General features: G+C 49.4%; 1 protein-coding gene across 1 annotated transcript in view; it reads left to right on the top strand.

The window, feature by feature from the left end:
* LOC129706077 (chromatin remodeling regulator CECR2-like) overlaps positions 1–19,584 on the top strand; it is an 84,573-nt gene that overhangs the window by 63,638 nt on the left and 1,351 nt on the right. The window contains 12 exon segments of the mRNA XM_055650050.1: positions 1,485–1,641; positions 3,885–4,014; positions 5,482–5,519; positions 5,632–5,723; positions 7,947–8,073; positions 8,391–8,782; positions 10,799–10,927; positions 12,297–12,794; positions 12,796–13,035; positions 13,037–13,127; positions 13,795–15,238; positions 19,154–19,247. Coding sequence (XP_055506025.1) covers positions 1,485–1,641; positions 3,885–4,014; positions 5,482–5,519; positions 5,632–5,723; positions 7,947–8,073; positions 8,391–8,782; positions 10,799–10,927; positions 12,297–12,794; positions 12,796–13,035; positions 13,037–13,127; positions 13,795–15,238; positions 19,154–19,229 — 3,414 coding nt within the window. The 3' untranslated portion in view covers positions 19,230–19,247.

Below are 19,584 nucleotides of genomic sequence, written 5' to 3'. Positions count from 1 at the left end.
CGAGGTTGGGAGTCGCCGACCAGGTAGGGGACTAAGAATTAAAGTTTCCCCCTTCACCCCATCTCCACCACCACCACATAAAATCCCTCCAAACTAACTGACTAACATTTATGCAATGATTCTCCCGGTCTCCGGGGAGGAGGCAGCTGCTCCAGACTTTTCAAGCTTTTCGCCCGCGCTACCTACCTAATCTACGCTAAAAATCTTCCATTCTGAAATCCAAAAATGTCCGAAATCCGACAAGTGTCTGGTCCCAAGGCTTTCGGATAAAAGGTTGTGCACCTGTATTGTTTTACTGAGAGCTGTTCTCTCTCGAATGCTTTCCCCAGAAATATCCATTCCAGTATTAATCTGTGCTCTTATGAATGAGGTGGTCCCAGGTTTGTGTTTGAGCAATGTTGTAATCAGTAATCTTAGCCTGGGTGATGCGTTTGTGCCGACTATCACTGAGTTAAGGCAGAGAGTGGCCTTCCTCCTGGTCACTGCAGAGTGGGGCAAACAAAACCAACCAAACAGTAGGTTAACCTGCGTTTAAAAAAGAACTGCAGATGCTGGTATAAATCGAAGGTAGACACAAAGTGCTGGAGTAACTCAGCGGGTGAGGCAGCGTTTCTATGTTTCTATGAATGGGCCACGTTTCGGGTCAAAACCCTTCCTCTGACGTCAGCAGTCTAAAGAAGGATCTCCACCCGAAACGCCGCCCATTCTGTCTCTCCAGAGATGCTGCCTCACCCACTGAGTTACTCCAGCACTTTGTGTCTACCAGTAGGTTAACCTATGATGAGCGTTTGTCGCCACTGGGCTTGTACTCACGCGAGTTTGGAAGAATGAGGGGGGACCTCGTTAAAAGTACAGAATAGTGAAAGGCTTGGATAGAGTGGATGTGGTGAGGATGTTTCCACTAGTGGGAGAGTCGAGGACCAGAGGTCACAGCCTCAGAATTACAGGGCGCTCTTTTAGGAAGTAGATAAGGAGAATGTTATTTAGTCAGAGGGTGGAGAATCTGATGAATTCATCGCCACAGAGGCCAAGTTGGTGAATATTTTTAAGGCAGAGATAGATATGTCAGAGGTTATGTGGAGAAGGCAGGAGAATGGGGTTAGGAGGGAGAGATACATCAGCCATGATTGAATGACGGAGTAGACGTGATGGGCCGAATGGCCTAATGTTACTCCTATCACTTATGACCTTATAATAAACAGGTGCACAGACTGGAACGAAACATCAGCAATTCTTTCATCCCCCCCCCCCCCCCCCCCCCCCCCCCCCCGTACAGATGCTGCTCGATCCGCTGTGTTCCTGCAGCAGTTTGATTTTTGCTCCAGTTTCCAACTAAAACCATGTGCCTGGAGTCTCTCAGCGTAATTTTCACGGGGTAACATTGAGTATTTTGGTCGGCATAAAGATCAACGTAGGTAAAGATCACACAAGGAAGCTCCACCACTGTTGAAGGGAAGCCAACAAAATGTTCACTTGTGTTGCAGGAGAAAATATCTGCGATTGCGAAGGTGGAGGAGCAGAAGCGGAGAGAGGAGGAAGCGGAACGTCAACTCCTGTTGGCCGTGCAGAGGAAGGAACAGGAGCAACTGGTGGAGGAGGAGAGGAGGAGGGAGTTTGAAGAGCGAGTCAAAGCTGTGGAAGGTACGTGTCTCTGGTCCTATCACCTTCTCACACTGTGTTGCATAAAACATAAAGTGCTGGAGGAACTCAGCTGGCCAGGCAGCATCTGTGGAGGGAAACTACAGGGGCCACGTTTCAGGTCAGGGCCCTTCCTCAGACTGGTTGTGGGGACCAGGAGAAAGCTGGAAAAGAGAGTCATTTGTGGAGAAAGATGGAGGCGGGACACACCCTGGCAAGTGATAGGTGGATACAGGGGTGGGGGGTTGACTTATGTGACAAAGGTCGGGGGCAAACAGATGACAGAAGGGCATCAGACAAGGAGAGATGGATGTGTATCGAGGCTGGGTGGGTGGGGGAACAAGAAAGGGAGGGAGTGGGGAGGGTATTAGTCTTTGTCCTGCCCCCACCTCTCTTGTCCAGTCTCCCCGCTCTCCACCCCAGTCTGATGAAGGATCCTGACAGGCTTGGTGGATTCCTGTGGCTGCACTTGTCTGCAACCTCGGACTTTGCCCAGCAGAGACAATACGGGCCGAAGGGCCTGTACCTGTTCGTGTTTGTTATGGTCCAGGAACACTGGCATCAAGCCACTGCCTCACTTCAATGCCAGTGGATCATGAGCATGCAAGGACACTCTAACCAAGTCAAAAACCTCATGCGATAAATAAAATATTGTCATAAATGAAGAGGTTATTTTGCATTTTAGTGCTCGTCGTATGTTGAAACATTTTACTTTACAGCTACTAATAAATATGTCTTGCATGGAAATTCCAGGTAATTTCTGTAATTGAATGATCTCGAGTTCCCACTAACATTTAATTTGATTTCCCCAACTCCATTTTAATATGTTACTGGGATTTAGTTTGGGGATGCAGTATCGATACGGGCCCCTTTGCCCACTGAATGCCGACCATTGATCAACCATTCACCCTTGTTCTATGTTAAACCACTTTCTCACCCACCACTCTACAAAGGGGCGGAAGTCGCTATCAAAACATGGGGGGGGGGGGGGGGGGGCCACGAATTTTGGTGGCCGCGGGACATGTGGACGGTAACATCGGGAACTGACCTGGTCGGTCACCGACTCCGAACTCCAGCAACAGCAGCTTTGTCCGCCCCGACTCGTGGAGCTTTTATTGGCCCGTTCGCGGGGCCTTTCACTGGTACACCAGTCATTGATAGTAGGCATGCAGGTGCAGCAGGCAGTGAAGAAAGCGAATGGTATGTTAGCATTCATAGCAAAAGGATTTGAGTATAGGAGCAGGGAGGTTCTACTGCAGTTGTACAGGGTCTTGGTGAGACCACACCTGGAGTGTTGCGTACAGTTTTGGTCTCCTAATCTGAGGAAGGACATTCTTGCCATAGAGGGAGTACAGAGAAGGTTCACCAGACTGATTCCTGGGATGTCAGGACTTTCATATGAAGAAAGACTGGATAGACTCAGCTTGTACTCGCTAGAATTTAGAAGATTGAGGGGGGATCTTATAGAAACTTACAAAATTCTTAAGGGGTTGGACAGGCTAGATGCAGGAAGATTGTTCCGGATGTTGGGGAAGTCCAGGACAAGGGGTCACAGTTTAAGGATAAAGGAGAAATCCTTTAGGACCGAGATGAGAAAAACATTTTTCACACAGAAGAGTGGTGAATCTCTGGAATTCTCTGTCACAGAAGGTAGTTGAAGCCAGTTCATTGGCTATATTTAAGAGGGAGTTAGATGTGGCCCTTGTGGCTAAAGGGATCAGGGGGTATGGAGAGAAGGCAGGTACAGGATACTGATTTGGATGATCAGCCATGATCATATTGAATGGCGGTGCTGGCTCGAAGGGCCGAATGGCCTACTCCTGCACCTATTTTCTATGTTTCTCTCTCCCTCCTAACCCCATTCTCCTGCCTTCTCCCCATAACCTCTGACACCCGTACTAATCAAGAATCTATCTATCTCTGCCTTAAAAATATCCACTGACTTGGCCTCCACAGCCTCCTGTGGCAAATAATTCCACAGATTCACCACCCCCTGAGTAAAGAAGACATTTCTCCTCGTCTCCTTCCTAAAAGAACGTCCTTTAATTCTGAGGCTGAGACCTCTGGTCCTAGACTCTCCCTCTAGTGGAAACATCCTCTCCACATCCACTCTATCCAAGCATTTCACTATTCTGTGCGTTTCAATGAGGCTCCCCCTCATCCTTCTAAACTCCAGCAGGTACCGACAAACGCTGATCACAAGTTAACCCACTCATGCCTGGGAAATATTTCTTCCTCGCTTCCAGGTCGTGCCAAAAGGAGGAAGATGAGGGAGGAGAGAGCCTGGTTACTTTCTCAGGGAAAAGAGCTGCCTCCTGAACTTATGAACCTGGAGCCATTCGTGCCGATTAAGAAAGATAAGAAGGCAAAAGATTTGTACGTATTGACTGTGGGAATGGGAGGCTCGTGGCCACAAGAAAGGTTCATTCCATCCTCTGTATTCTCACTTCCCCCGAACCCTACCCAAAAGAATGTCCACGATGTACATAAAACGGAATGTTGCTGGGGGTTTAATAGAAGCAAGCTGCACAATCCCATCTGGGTTTGATTTACCAGATTGGTAATTAAATAAGGGAGAAAATTGCACTATTTCAAATTAAATTAAACATTCTTGCTTTACACCTGAGGGGGGGAACCATGTGGTAGTCGCACAATGTCATCAACGATTCAGCTGGGCGGGAGGCACGGTTCGGGTGCAAAAAAAAATATCCGTAAAATGTGTATTAACAATGTCAGTGGATTGTGTTCAGGATATTGAGCAGCAGCAACAAAGCTCAGTAAAATGCTACAACTTGTTGCGGTGTTGTCGTTTGTACAGTGACATGTTTTTAGTTTGTGAGCTACCCAATTAAGTTGGGTCATACCATACTCGCGTGAAATCAGGTCGTGCCCAAGTACAAGAGGTACAGCTCTGATCAAATTGCCAGAGCCCACAATATAGTCTGCAGGAAACGTGTTCCCCGATGTTGGCACAGTCCAGAACCAGGGCTCACAGTTTAGGAATAAAGGGTCGGCCATTTAGGACTGAGATGAGGATAAACGTTTTCACGCAGGGAGTTGTGAATTTGTGGAATTCTCTGCCACAGAAGGCAGTGGAGGCCAATACACTGGACGTATTCGAGAGAGTTGGATATAGCTCTTAGGGCTAACGGAATCGGGGGATATGAGGAGAAAGCAGGAACGGGGTACTGATTCTGGATGATCAGCCATGATCATATTGAATGGCGGAGCTGGCTCGAAGGGCCGAATGGCCTACTCCTGCACCTATTATTATGTTTCTATGCGATATGCACATATGAAATCGGGATATGGGGAGAAGGCAGGAACGGGGTACTGATTGGGGATGATCAGCCACGATCACATTGAATGGCGGTGCTGGCTCGAGGGCCGAATGGCCTACTCCTGCACCCATTGTCTACTGTAGCGTTATCTGTGTACTAAGCACACAAAACACAGATGCTCACCGCATGTCGATAGACATTACAAACCAGTACCGTATCACGTGAAGCAGAAACACGCGTGTGGATCCAGAGTCCCATCTCACTCAACATCAGCTCATGTCCTTCCATCCTCTCCTCTTTCAATTGCTTTACCTTGAATTTTTCCTTAAAAGCATCCATGCTGTTTGCCTGTTTGCTTTGGGCCGTGGGAGGAAACCGGAGCACCCGGAGGAAACTCACGGTGACCACGTGCAAACTCCATACAGACAGCACCTACAGTCAGGATTGAACCCGGGTCTCTGGTGCTGCCAGGCAGCAGCCCCACCCGCCGCACCGCTGTTGATTCTTAATTCTCTTTTTCATGAAATGTAACCGTGTGTTTTGTGTCACTTTTCTGCTGTAGGTTCGAATTGGACGAAGATTACGTCGCCATGTACAAAGGTACGTATTTGTCTTTTGGAGAGGAACACTGACTTTAACTGTTCTACACCAGGCGTTGCTTCAAGCATTAAACTTGTGTAAGATGGTGTGATTGAGCTCTGCCTCTGTTTAGTCCTAGATACTGTTAAAGCACACAAGGATTCATGGCCGTTCCTCGAACCTGTCGATGAATCGTATGCCCCGAACTACTACGACATCATTGAAGTAAGGATTGCCATGCAGCATTCTTGTCCCACTTACACTTGCACTAACTGTGTAGTTGTGCACTTTGCAGAAATTAAGGAAAATGCTTGTCCAGGTTTTTCACCAAACACTGCTCAATTATTACAGCTTTAACTCCGAGACTGCAACATGAGATCAAAGTAATGGCCCTGTCCCACGGTACGGGTTCATTCCAAGAGTTCACCCGAGTTTTAAAAAATCTAACTCTGGGTAAGCACGGAGAATTAACGTAGAGCGGGGACGTCTCTTAGCGGCTCGTAACGCTAACGGCAGGTACTCGGGAAGACTCGTGAAGATTTTTCAACATGTTGAAAAATGTCCACAAGAGCCCCGAGTACCGACGAGCGGCCATTACCGTAAATCTCCGAGTTCGAATCAGGGCAAACTCGGGAGAACTCTTGGAATGAACTCGTACTGTGGGACAGGGCCATTCGGCAGGACTGAAGGTAGAATATGGAACAGTACGGCACAGGAACAGGCCCTTCGGCCCACAATGTCTGTGCTGAACATGAAGTCGTTAGACTAGCCCCCTCCGCCTGCAAGTGATCCATACCCCTCCATTCCCTGGATGTCCATGTGCCTAATGTAATGATACACCACTGATGTATCTGGCCCACCTGGCAACACGTTCCAAATGCCCACCACTCTTGCTCCTCTGACCGTTAAAGTTATGCCACTACGTTTTCCATTCTGGGGGGTAAGATTTTGACCGTCTCTGCCTCAAAATGTTTATATTTTATATGACAGTGAGGTACAATAAACTTTCATATGTGGTTTTACAGGAAAGAATAGATCATAAATATCCACTCAGTTTGAATGAAGGTCAGTTTGTGACCTTTTTTGTTTACCCATGTTTCTCGAGTATTAAATAACCAGGTATAATTTGAACTGAAGCTATTGTTTATTTGAACGATGAAGTGAATTACACTGGGTGAAAAGTGGTCTCATTGTGTCACCAACTTCCAGTTCTAGATTGTAAACCCTGGTGATGCAGTTGGAGACTGGAGGAACTGCAGATGCGTGAATCTTGAGCAAAACACAAAAGTGCTGGAGGAACTTAGAGGGTCAGGCAGCATCTGCGGAGGTAGACAAAAGTGCTGGAGAAACTCAGCGGGTGCAGCAGCATCTATGGAGCAAAGGAAATAGGCAAAGTTACGGGCTGAAACCCTGAAGGAAATAGGTAAATACGTTGCCTATTTCCTTCGCTCCATAGATGCTGCTGCACCCGCTGAGTTTCTCCAGCACTTTTGTCTACCTTTGATTTTCCAGCATCTGCAGTTCCTTCTTAATCGGCATCTGTGGAGGGACTGGACAGGCAATGTTTTGGGTTGGGACCCTGCAGACAGATGTCATAGGGGGGAGAGGGCTGGAAAAGAGAGGTGGGGTGGGACATAGTCTGGCAAGTGATAGGTGGATAAAGATGAGGGGGGGGGGGATTTGGCAGATGGGTGGAGTAAGTGACAAAGGCTGGAGGTGAAGAGGAGTTGAATATTCAAGATTCAAGAGAGTTTATTGTCATGTGTCCCTGTATAGGACAATGAAATTCTTGCTTTGCTTCAGCACAACAGAATATAGTAGGCATTGACTACAAAACACATCAGTGTGTCCATATACCATTGTATAAATATATGCACACTTGAATAAATAAACTGATGAAGTGCAAATAACAGATAATAGGCTATTAATATTCAGAGTTTTGTCCGAGCCAAGTTTAATAGCCTGATGGCTGTGGGGAAGTAGCTATTCCTGAACCAGGTCGTTGCAGTCTTCAGGCTCCTGTACCTTCTACCGGAAGGTAGCGGAGAGATGAGTGTGTGGCCAGAGGGATGTGGGTGGGAAGGGGGGGCAGGGGGGGACCTAGGTCCTTGTGCCTCTTGAAGTATTTATGTTCTTGTGGGGTTTTTTTACATTGATTTTCCTCGACATCTTTAATCGTTGATTAGTCTGTGGAATTCTCTGCCTCAGAGGGTGGTAGAGGCTGGTTCTCTGGATACTTTCAAGAGGGAGAGCTAGATAGGGCTCTTAAAAATAGCAGTCAGGGGATATGGGGAGAAGGCAGGAACGGGGTACTGATTGGGGATGATCACCCATGATCACATTGAATGGCGGTGCTGGCTCGAAGGGCTGAATGGCCTACTCCTGCACCTATTGTCTATTGTTGAACAGTTTCTGGTAGGCACCTCGTAATCTGTTGTTTGTTCACAGACACCAATGGACCTATCGACCATTGAAAGAAAACTCAATGAGAAACAGTATAATGTGAAAGAAGAGTTTGTGGCTGATATGAAGGTCATGTTTGAAGATTGTCTGGAGTATAATGGTGAAGGAAATGGTAAGTCAGGAATATATTTTCATCCGCATTGTAAAATGCTCAGAATAGTCAAGAGTGTTGAATTGTCAGACGTACAGCGCGGAAACAGGCCTTTTGGCCCACCGAGTCCGCACCGACCAGCAATCCCCGCGCACTAACACTATCCTACGCACTCGGGGGGGGGATTTACATTTACGTATGTAAATTTACACGTGCGCGAGTGCGTGTGTGTGCGTGTGCGTGTGTGTGTACGTGTGTGTGTGTGTACGTGCGTGTGGGTGTGTGTGTGTGTGTGTGTGCTGCTTCTCATTGCTCCGTTTTAATTTTTGCGCTGACAGAATACACAAAGATGGCCGAGGCTCTGGACAGGTGCTTCAACAAGTCGATGTTGAAACACTTTCCCGCAGAAGATGCGGACAGCGACGAGGAGTTTAACCTGCGCTGGGACGACAAGGACAAGAAGGAGCGCAGGCGGAGCAAGCCCAGCCGCTTCGGAAAAGAAGCGGCCGAAACGTCGAGTAGATTTAGCGAGGAGGCTGTGAAGAAGCAGACTAATGGTGAGGTGCACGGCCCCGCGGCTGATGCAGGCCGCGACCACATGCTACACGGGCCTCCCTTACGCACAATGGAGCTGGTAAATGGGCAGAGTTTCCCAGTGGCCGCATCCTCCTACAAGGGAATGTCCTGCGCTGAATCACCAAGCCAATTGTATCAGCTTCAAGGCCAGCAAGTAAGATATCGCCCTTCTCTTCTTGAGTATATGGTTTGTTCGTGAACGTCTTTAGATCCCCAGAAACCGTCAAACCCCTTTGAGTCTGAAGAAGAGTCCTCGCCCAAAATATCGACTGTCCATTCCCTCCACAGACTGCCTGCTGCCCGACCCGCTGAGTTCCTCCAGCACTTGGTATTTTGAGGCTCAAGTTTCCAGGATTCTTGTGTCAACCTTTAAATTGTTGTTTTTTTTTAAAGCATTTTATCTCTTGACCAAATGTTCTCTCCAGCTTCGTCTCTGACACCCGTGTGAAGCATAAAGAGCAGAGAATACAGTACCAGAGGCTCTTCGGCCCACAATGTCTGTGGTGAACATGTTGCCAAGTTGATCTCGTCACCCCCCACCTACACGTGATCAATGTTCTCCCCATTCCCTGCAGATCAACATGCCTATCCAAAGGCTCTTAAATACCACTCTCTGCTTTCACCACCAGCCTCTGCGTGTTTTATTTTAAATACCTTCTTCCACCGCGCATCTTGTTGAAGCTTAGCCCCTCTCACCTTAAAGCTGTGGCCTCTGGTCTTTGACATTTCCACCCTGGGGTAAAAGCTTCTGACTGGCTGAGCTGTAACCGTTTTATATACGTCTGCAAGTCTGCCTTCAACCTCTAACGCTCCACCGAAAACAATCCTAGTTTCTCCGACCTCTCCTCATGGCCAATGTCCTCTGATCCAGGCCACATGTCATATATTTCAGCATCTAGATGCGTTACATATGGAAAGCTGGAGTAACTCAGCGGGTGAGGCATCATCGATGGAGCGAAGGAATGGGCGATGTTTCCGGTCGAGACCCTTCTTCAGACTGACACGGGGCCTCACCCCCCCACCCTCACCCCCACATCAGTCTGAAGGAGGGTCTCGACCCGAAACGTCACCCACTCCTTCGCTCCATAGATGCTGCCTCACCCGCTGAGTTTCTCCAGCATTTTTGTCTACCTTCGATTATTCCAGCATCTGCAGTTCTTTCTTGAACTTTACATAAGGATGGTGCTTTCAGCAATATTTGAACAGGAGCAATGCCACTCTCCTCTCGACCTGACAACTTGGACGGAGATTTAGTCACTGCTGCTATAATTAAAAACACTGTGCTGGAGGAACTCAGCGGGTCGGGCAGCGTCTGTGGAGGGAATGGACAGGTGATATTTTGGCTCGGGACCCTTCTTCATACCGATGACGAACACACCTGGAACATCACCTGACCTACACTGCCCGACCTGCTGAGTTCCTCCAGCACTTTGTGCTTAGCTCAGCATTCCCGCATCTGCAGTTCCTTGTGCCTCCACTATAATTCATCTAATTTCCTGGTTTTAGCGGTACTGTTGTTGAGGTGGGCTTCTGCACTTACCTTTTAAAGCTGCAGTGGAAACACCTTGTTGAGTTTTATTGGCGGTGAAGTGTTGGAAGCAATCTAGACTGAGTGTCCCTGGCATTAGTTCCCCCCCCTTCCCTCTGCCAAAGCCAACTGCTGGTAGACAGGAAGCGAGCGGGTAAGATCATCACTGACCCCTCTCACCCTGGCCACAAACTCTTTGAATCACTTCCCTCTGGAAGGCGACTCCGGACTGTGAAAGCTGCCACAGCCAGACATATAACAGTTTTTATCCACGAGTAGTTGCTCTACTCAACAGCCAAAAATCTGTAGCCTCCCTTTGATCTGGTATTTTGTTGGTTCACATACTTGATCAATGGTGTTTTATCATTAATGTTTTATTTTATTAATGTTTAGTGTTTTCTGAGTCATTTGTAACTGTCACTGTGTGTCATGTTGTTACTTGTGGGCGCAGCACCAAGGCAAATTCCTTGTATGTGAATACTTGGCCAATACACAAAAAGCCGGAGTAACTCAGCGGGTGCGACAGCATCTCGGGAGAGAAGCAATGGGCGACGTTTAGGGTCGAGACCCTTCTTCAGACCGATGTCCTTCTTGGACTGATTCTCACACACTTTGCCGACTGCGATGTTTTTTTTCCGGCAGAGATCGCCAGTGCCGTGCATGTTTGGCTCGCGGACGGCAGCAGAGCCTGCGTACCGGTACTGCTCGCCACGGGACCCGCGGATGACTGACCAAGTTCGGCAGCAGTTGCACCACCAGTTCATAATGCAGGTAATGAGTTCAGTCTGTACAAGACACTCAGCTGTGAATCCACATCGACAGTCTGTTCGTGGCCGGTGATATTCTGCCTGGTGGCCTTTTACATTTTTTATTCTGCGTCGCGAATGACGTCCAGTTTAACAGCAGTTTCTGCACCCAACACGGCTATTGGGCGATAGTCATCTCGCGCGGGAAAGTAACTCCAGCAAATTTAAACTACAAAATAAAGACTTTCTAAACTGGTTGCCCAATCATCATATAATGGAGAACAGCACAGGAACAGGCCCTTCGGCCCACAATGTCTGTGCCGAACACGATGCCAAAATAAAGTGATCTCTGTCTGCACGTGATCCATATCCCTCCATTCCCAGCGTATCAAAAAGCCTCTTGAATACCACTATCGTATATGCCTCCACCACCACCACCAGCCCCACACCGTTCCCTCTTTTTGCTTAAAGCAACGCCCTCTTTGACATTTTTAGCTTTAGGGGAAAAAAGGTTCTGACTGTCGACCTTATCTATGCATCATATTTTCTAAACTTCCATCACCTTCGATGCTCCAGGGACAACAAACCAAGTTTGGCCAGCCTCTTCTTGGAGCTAATATTCTTTAATCCTGGCTGCATTCTGTTAAACCTCCTCTGTATCCTCGCCAAAGCATCCTCATCCTTCCCATCACGGGCTGGCCAGAACTGCACATAATATTCCAAATGCGGCCTCACCAACGTCTTGTAGAACCACATCATGACTTTTCAGTATACTGAATGATGTAACCACTTCATCAATGCATGAAATTGTTTGTGGAATTGTCTGGCACTTTTATACATCTTCATATGGTGATGTTATTTTCCACCTGGGATCCTGGTTTCTGGAGATTCCTGGAGTGTGCGCTGATATTTACCTCTGAGACCCATGCAGCTACCAATCTCGAAATGGTGCAGAGACTCTGCTCACTCTGGAACGTGACCATTGTTCAGCATGTCCTCTATGCGTTAGTTGGATTCACGGGGGGGTTGGTCTTTGAGGGGAGGATGCTCCTCAAACTGTGGATGGATATGGGGAGAAGGCAGGAACGGGGTACTGATTGGGGATGATCAGCCATGATCGCATTGAATGGCGGTGCTGGCTCGAAGGGCCGAATGGCCTACTCCTGCACCTATTGTCTATTGTCTATTGCTGGAGTAACTCAGTGGGTCAGCCACCATCTGTGGGGAACAGGCTGGGACCATTCTCCTATTCATTGGTATATTGGAAAAACAATTGCCTAGTGTGGAGATGAATGGAACAAGAGGATGCTGCCTGACCCCCCCTCCCGCCCCCCCCACTGAGTTACTCTGGCACTGTTTGGAGATCCAGAAATAATATTTTCTTCTAATTACAGCACCAGGTGAATCTGAATGACCAGCAAGGACCGCAGATGCTGGGCCCCAAAAACAAGCCCAGCTACGTCGGGCCAGTCCATGGGCCTTCTCTTGGCCCTCGGCCCCCGTCAGTGCCTCCAGGAACAGTGGCTGCTCTCCCACCTCAGGAAGGCAGCATGTACCCGAGTCAACCCTTCCAGCCGGGATACACAGCACAACGGCTGGAGAGTCCCGCCCACCAGCCGCCACCGCCTGACTTTGCCCAGAGACACGTGTACAACCCGTACGGCCATCTGAACGGACCGTGCCGCGGACCGCGTCCCGTGTGGAATAACAACAGCGGCGGTGGCTCCGTGGAAAGAACTTTAGCGCCGACTGGGAAAAATCAGCTGGTCGGCCCGAGCCAACCCCCTCTGTCTCAGCATCACCCCTTTTCCCAGATGGTGGAGCAGAACCTGATGAGGGCCTCCGTGCCCCTGAACCACTGGCCCAACCAGCCAGGCCATCTACCTCACAACGGGCCCCCCAGTGTACCCCCGACTCCCCAACGCTCCCCAGGCCACCGGCTCGCCCAGAATGCCCCCCCCTTTCCTCCGCTCCCCTCCCCCCCACCAAGGGCTGCACGTGGACTCCATGCTCTCCAGCCCAGAGATGATAGCCATGCAGCAGCTCTCTGCTCCTGTCTGTCCACCCGCCGAGCTCACCGCGCCCTACCTCCCCGGCCCCTGCGCAACAGCCGTGCAGCAGCAGCATGCATCCATCCAACGTGCCCGCTCACAAACTGCCGCTCGACACCAGTGCCCGACCATCAACGGAAACAGAGATGCCCAAAACCATCTCCGAAACTCAAGGTAACTCTACTCATCCAAACCCACTCTAGGTTACTAACTCTAGATTTGATTTAGATGTACTCAGCAAAAAACTGAGCAGTTTTGCTTTTTATTATGTACTTTGTTTCCTCCCATTTAATCTCCTTCCTGTAAAATAGTTACAAAGTCACATGCTTATTTTGGACAAAGTTTCCCAAAGAAAAGTTTCTTTCATTGGCAGTTCTCGGTCAGTTTGTCCTTCATTCCAAGGTTTCCTTCGAAGAATTTTCATTCTTTCTTAGTTTAGTTTAGAGATACAGCGCGGAAACAGTCCCTTCGGCAAACATGCCCCATCAACACTAGCCCCATCTGCCTGCGTTTGGCTTGGATCCCTCTACATTTACCCATTCTATGTACCTGTCTAAATGTTTCTTAACCAATGTGATGGTACCTGCTTCAACCACCTCCTCTGGCAGCTAGTGCTCTATACCTACCACCCTTTGTGTGTAAAAAATAATAAGATCATCCCTCCTCCCCCTGCTGCGTGATGTAAATGTGGCGTCATCAATGTCTGGTACAACTGTGACATGGCCTCCGAACGTCTACATTCAGAATGTTGGAGGTTCCCCCACCGCTCCCCAACCCTGTGAAGGGCATGGTTGCAACATGGCGATCTGCAGTGACTAATGTCATTTATGTTTGTCTTCAGCAGAAAAGGTGCCAATGAAAAAAAGCGTGTCCCCCCCGGCGAAGCAGCAGTCGGAGACGGCGCCCTCTCCCCCAGAGACGGGACCGAGCTGCGCACGGCTCCCGGACAACACCACTGCCGACGGGGCCGAGCTGGGCAGGAGCGACAGCCCCACAAACGGCCTGGTGTCCATCAAAACGGAAGAGGAAGAAACGCCGCCCGCTGGTGTGGGGGACGCGAGCCGTTCCGTCACCAAGGCCGGGAGGGAGCGGAGAAAATCCAATGCGGATTCTAAGAAGGGGGCGGCCAAGAGCAGGGTGAAGAACAACAAGAAGCTCGGCGCCAGAGCGGGCAGAGGGAGGAAGAACAAATGTGTGAGAGAGGACGAGGAGCGGGCCCAGGGTGACGAGCCGGCAGCGGTGGCTCAGGGCGTGCCCGGCCCCCGGCACTACCCCGACCCGTCCGATCACGGCACCGTCTCCGGGCTGCTGAAGATGGTGGAGGAATCGGGAGCGGGCAAGAATAGCGGCGCCAATCCTGGCGTGATGGGCATGTTGATGCACCCACAGTACGGACACAGCCCCGACTACACAGTGACTGGACAGTACAGCATGGCTCACGGCTGCAGGCCCTTCGGCAGGGGCATGGCTCCACCACAGACATTCCCAAACCGGCAAACCTTCCCCAATCCCAACTTCCCGCAGCAGTTGCCGCCTGGGATTTACCCGGCGTACCAGCATCAGGTTCAGTGTTATCCCTACCACGGCTCGCAGCAGCAGATGCCAGGTCCCTACCACCAGTACCAGCACGCCCACTACTACTCCTATGGACAAGGGCAGGGCTACCCAGCAGAGGACTGGCCCCAGACTCTCTCCCCCACTGCCCACCAGCTCCAGCCGCCCACCCACATGGCCGTACACAACGGCAAACTGTCCCTGCAGGCCGCTGACGCCTCGACCGACACACACGAGCTGCAGGAAGCGGTGAATGGAAGCTCTAAAGACAGCAAGAACACGATGGCGGGGGCCAGCGGTGTGTCTCACTCAGTCAAGGACGAAAAGGCGGACAAGGAGCAGGAGCGAGCGGAGAGCCCGAAGGAGATCTTGGACCTGGACAGTCACAACGCTGCGGCCAAGAGACAGAGCGCGCAGCCCGTGTCCGCGTCCGGCCTGATCTACAGGCGGCACGGACTACACCCGGGTCTACAGGGCCCACACGCACTCCTCCCCCACTCACCCGTCTACCCTGCACAGTCACCGGCTCTCTTCAACGCCAACCCCCACCCGTCTCCCCGACCCCCCCACTCCATGCTGGGTCCCACCCGCCACCAGCTGAACGGGCAGCAGCAGGGACGCATGCACGGCCAGCCCTACAGCCGGCCCGACCACAGGCTGGGGCAGTACCACAGCATGATGATGCAGCACCACGCCCTGAAGCCACACGATGATGCCTACAGCATGCGAGAGTAAGACCAGCCGCACCCTGTACACACACACTATTCACACACAGCATCACCTGGCCCTGAGATACAGCAGGACCAGCCACTAGCCCACGCAGAATATCAATCACCTGTTCACCCTAGTTCAATGTCTCCCACTCCCTCCACTCAGACCTTGTCCCCCAGGGTCAAACACTAGAGGGTGGGGCGTTAAGGTGAGGGTCAAAGTTTAAAGCACATATGTAGAGCAAGTTTTTGTTTTTACACAGAGGGTGGTGGGTGCCTGGAACGTGCTGCTAGGGGTGGTGGTGGTGGTGGCAAATACAACAGTGGAGTTGAAGAGGCACACGGATATGGAGGGGTGTGGATCACGTGCAGGCAGAGGAGATTAGCATGGTCAGCATGGACCTGGCGGGCCGAGAGGCCTCTTCCCCTGCTGTACGGTTTATTGCTCTTGTGTTTGAGGAAACAAACGATCACATTTGGATCAATAGCTGGCCCAGGGCATGTGCCGTGAACATTTCTGAGACTGTGTGTGGAACATAAGCCATGGCTGTCGATCCTCGCTGTAGCCCTAACCTCACAGTCTGTAGATATTGAATGAACACAAGGTGGTTTGGCCTGAAGATTGACACAAAACGCTGGAGTAACTAAGCGGGAGAGGCAGCATCTCTGGCGAGAAGGAATGGGCAACGTCTAGGGTCAAGCTGCCTGTCCCACCTCCAGAGTTACTCCAGCATTTTGTGTCTGGTGTTGGGTGTCACGGTGCCAGGATGGTGGTGGAGGCAGTGGGCTTTTAGATAGGCGCATGGACATGCAGGGAATGGAGGGGTATGGATCAAGAGCAGGCAGAAGAGATCAGTTTGGCATCGTTCAGCACGGATATTGTGGGCCAAAGGGCCTATCCCTCTGCTGTTTGTTGTAAATACTCTGCTGCATCAAAGGACCTCACTCACTCAGAGCTTTTCTTCAAGGATTAAAACTGGCGGCGTTGTGTGCGATACACAGTAAGTGTGTGTTGTGTGAAGAGCTCGCTGCCGTGACTGCGTCTACTGCCCGGCACACACACGGGTGGTGAATGGTTGGCACCCATTCCAGTCTCCGCTCAGTGACCCTGCCAATAACTGCACACGGTGCCAGTTTGGGGATTTTGTAAGAACAAGCAGCCCTAGCTAGTAACTGTCAAACAAACAGTTTATAATGAGCGTGCCAGCTGGGCACAGATTCAGGGCCCTTTCTTCTGTGGAATGATATCGCTACTCAGCCTGGCAGAGATGAAACCAACCATCTTCATGGGGGAGTTGGACAGTATGTGTTCTCTGGAATATCTACTCCACCCAGTGGGTATCTGTACAGACAGGACCGACCTACAGTGGCTTGCAAACGTTTTCACACCCCTTGAACTTTTCCACATTTTGTCACGTTACAACCACAAACGTAAATGTATTTTATTGGAATTTTATGTGATAGACCAACACAAAGTGGTGCATAATTGTGAAGTGGAAGGAAAATGATACATGGTTTTCAAACTTTTTTACAAATAAAAAACTGAAAAGTGTGGCGTGCAAAAGTATTCAGCCCCCCTGAGTCAATACTTTGTAGAACCACCTTTCGCTGCAATTACAGCTGCAAGTCTTTTGGGGTATGGCTCTACCAGCTTTGTACACCTAGAGACTGAAATTTTTGCCCATTCTTCTTTGCAAAATAGCTCAAGCTCAGTCAGATTGGATGGAGAGCGTCTGTGAACAGCAATTTTCAAGTCTTGCCAGAGATTCTCAATTGGATTTAGGTCTGGACTTTGACTGGGCCATTCTAACACATGAATATGCTTTGATCTAAACCATTCCATTGTAGCTCTGGCTGTATGTTTAGGGTCGTTGTCCTGCTGGAAGGTGAACCTCCGCCCCAGTCTCAAGTCTTTTGCAGACTCTAACAGGTTTTCTTCCAGGATTGCCCTGTATTTGGCTCCATCCATATTCACATCAACTCTGACCAGCTTCCCTGTCCCTGCTGAAGAAAAGCATCCCCACAGCATGATGCTGCCACCACCATGTTTCACAGTGGGGATGGTGTGTTCAGGGTGATGTGCAGTGTTAGTTTTCCGCCAAACATAGCGTTTTGCATTTAAGCCAAAAATTTCAATTTTGGTCTCATCTGACCAGAGCACCTTCCTCCACATGTTTGCTGTGTCCCCCACATGGCTTGTGGCAAACTGCAAACGGGACTTCTTATGGCTTTTTTTCAACAATGGCTTTCTTCTTGCTACTCTTCCATAAAGGCCCGATTTGTGGAGTGCACGACTAATAGTTGTCCTGTGGACAGATTCTCCCACCTGAGCTGTGGATCTCTGCAGCTCCTCCAGAGTTACCATGGGCCTCTTGGCTGCTTCTCTGATCAATGCTCTCTTTGCCCTGCCTGTCAGTTTAGGTGGACAGCCATGTCTTGGTAGGTTTCCAGTTGTGCCATACTCTTTCCATTTTCGGATGATGGATTGAACAGTGCTCCGTGAGATGTTTAAAGCTTGGGATATTTTTTTTATAACCTAACCCTGCTTTAAACTTCTCCACAACTTTATCCCTGACCTGTCTGGTGTGTTCCTTGGGCTTCATGATGCTGTTTATTCACTAATGTTCTCTAACAAACCTTTGAGGCCTTCACAGAACAGCTATATTTATACTGAGATTAGATTACACACAAGTGGACTCTATTTACTAATTAGGTGACTTCTGAAGGCAATTGGTTGCTCTGGATTTTATCTAGGGGTATCAGAGTAAAGGTGGCTGAATACTTTTGCACGCCACACTTTTCAGTATTTTATTTGTAAAAAAATTTGAAAACCATGTATCATTTTCCTTCAACTTCACAATTACGCGCCACTTTGTGTTGGTCTATCACATAAAATCCCAATAAAATACATTTACGTTTGTGGTTGTAACGTGACAAAATGTGGAAAAGTTCAAGGGGTTTGAATACTTTTGCAAGCCACTGTACGTAGAAGTGACCAGAGGTCTGAAACTCGAGTGGCTCGGTGGCGCAGCGGTAGAGTTGCTGCCTCACAGCGCCAGAGACCCGGTTAGATCATGACCACGGGCGCTGTCTGTACAGAGTTTGTACGTTCTCCCCGTGGCCTGCGTGGGTTCACTCCGGGTGCTCCGGTTTCCTCCCACACTCCAAAGACGTGCAGGTTTGTGGGTTAATTGGCTGCGGTAAAAATGTAAAGTCATCCCTCGTATGTAGGACAGTGTAAGTGTGCGGGGATAATTGGTCGCACGGACTCGGTGGGCCGAAGGGCCTATTTCCACGCCGTATCTCTAAACTAAACTCGACTGGTGCAGGAGAAATAATAAATCTTTACATTGGAGGGGTGGTTGCATTTTTAGAAAAAGATGCATATCGATATTTTCCATACTGCACTCTCGTTATCTGCACATGAATCAAGTAACACGTTAAACTCGCGGTGTGTGTGTGTGTGACGTGCTCACACAGAGTATTCCATGATGCCCATGTCCAATGTACAACCTTGCAACGGTTTGTGACTGAACTCCCAAACTGCTGACTTGCCATTACATTAGAGCCACACAGCACGGAAACAGGCCCTTCGGCCCAACCAGTCCATGCAAACCAAGATGCCCCAATCTACTCTTGTCCCACCTGCTTGCATTTGGCCCATTTCCCACTAAACCTTTCCTCTCCAGTTCCCCACTCACTTTAAACTTATGCCTTCCATTTCTTCTGTGGAACTCATCTAGTATTTATCCCTTACACTAATCTAAGAGGGAAAGCAGGTGATTTTACACGCCTCAACAAAATCAGCCATCAGCCTCCTGCACGGGAATATACTTTGCTCAATAACTACAGCTCTCTCTCTCTACTGTAAATTCAGGGATGTATTTGCCAAAGTGTTGCAGGAATAACTACATTTATGTTACTTGCTTTTCATAGAATGCCTGGACAGGAGCAGGCGTATCAGAAATCAGGATCGGGAACAGAAATGGGAAAGGCAGTTGAACAGAAATGACCTTCATTTGCTGATCAGGTGTGTACTCTGTCTCGGAAAACGTTTGCAATTGTTACTGGTTTCATTCACGGTCCCATGGTCATTAAACTACCCGGGCAGCACCACGGGTGGATAAGCAGATGAACTAAAGAGTTGGCGAGATCACTGTACATATCACCGGTCTACCTGCATCATTTTGATAAGTAGCTGGTCGAGCCGCTTCCTCACAGCGCCAGAGACCCGGGTCCGATCCTGACTACGGCTGCTGTCTGTGTGGAGTTTGCACGTGCTCCCTGTGACTGCGTGAGTTCCATCCCACATTCCAAATATGGTCCGCATATTCCCAAATCTTTTGTAGGTGATTAAGAAGGAACTG

The sequence above is a fragment of the Leucoraja erinacea genome, chromosome 19 (genome assembly GCF_028641065.1).
Source record: "Leucoraja erinacea ecotype New England chromosome 19, Leri_hhj_1, whole genome shotgun sequence".
NCBI lineage: Eukaryota > Metazoa > Chordata > Chondrichthyes > Rajiformes > Rajidae > Leucoraja > Leucoraja erinaceus.
Note: the sequence above shows the minus strand (reverse complement) of the source record. Positions and strands in the feature narration are given on the sequence as shown.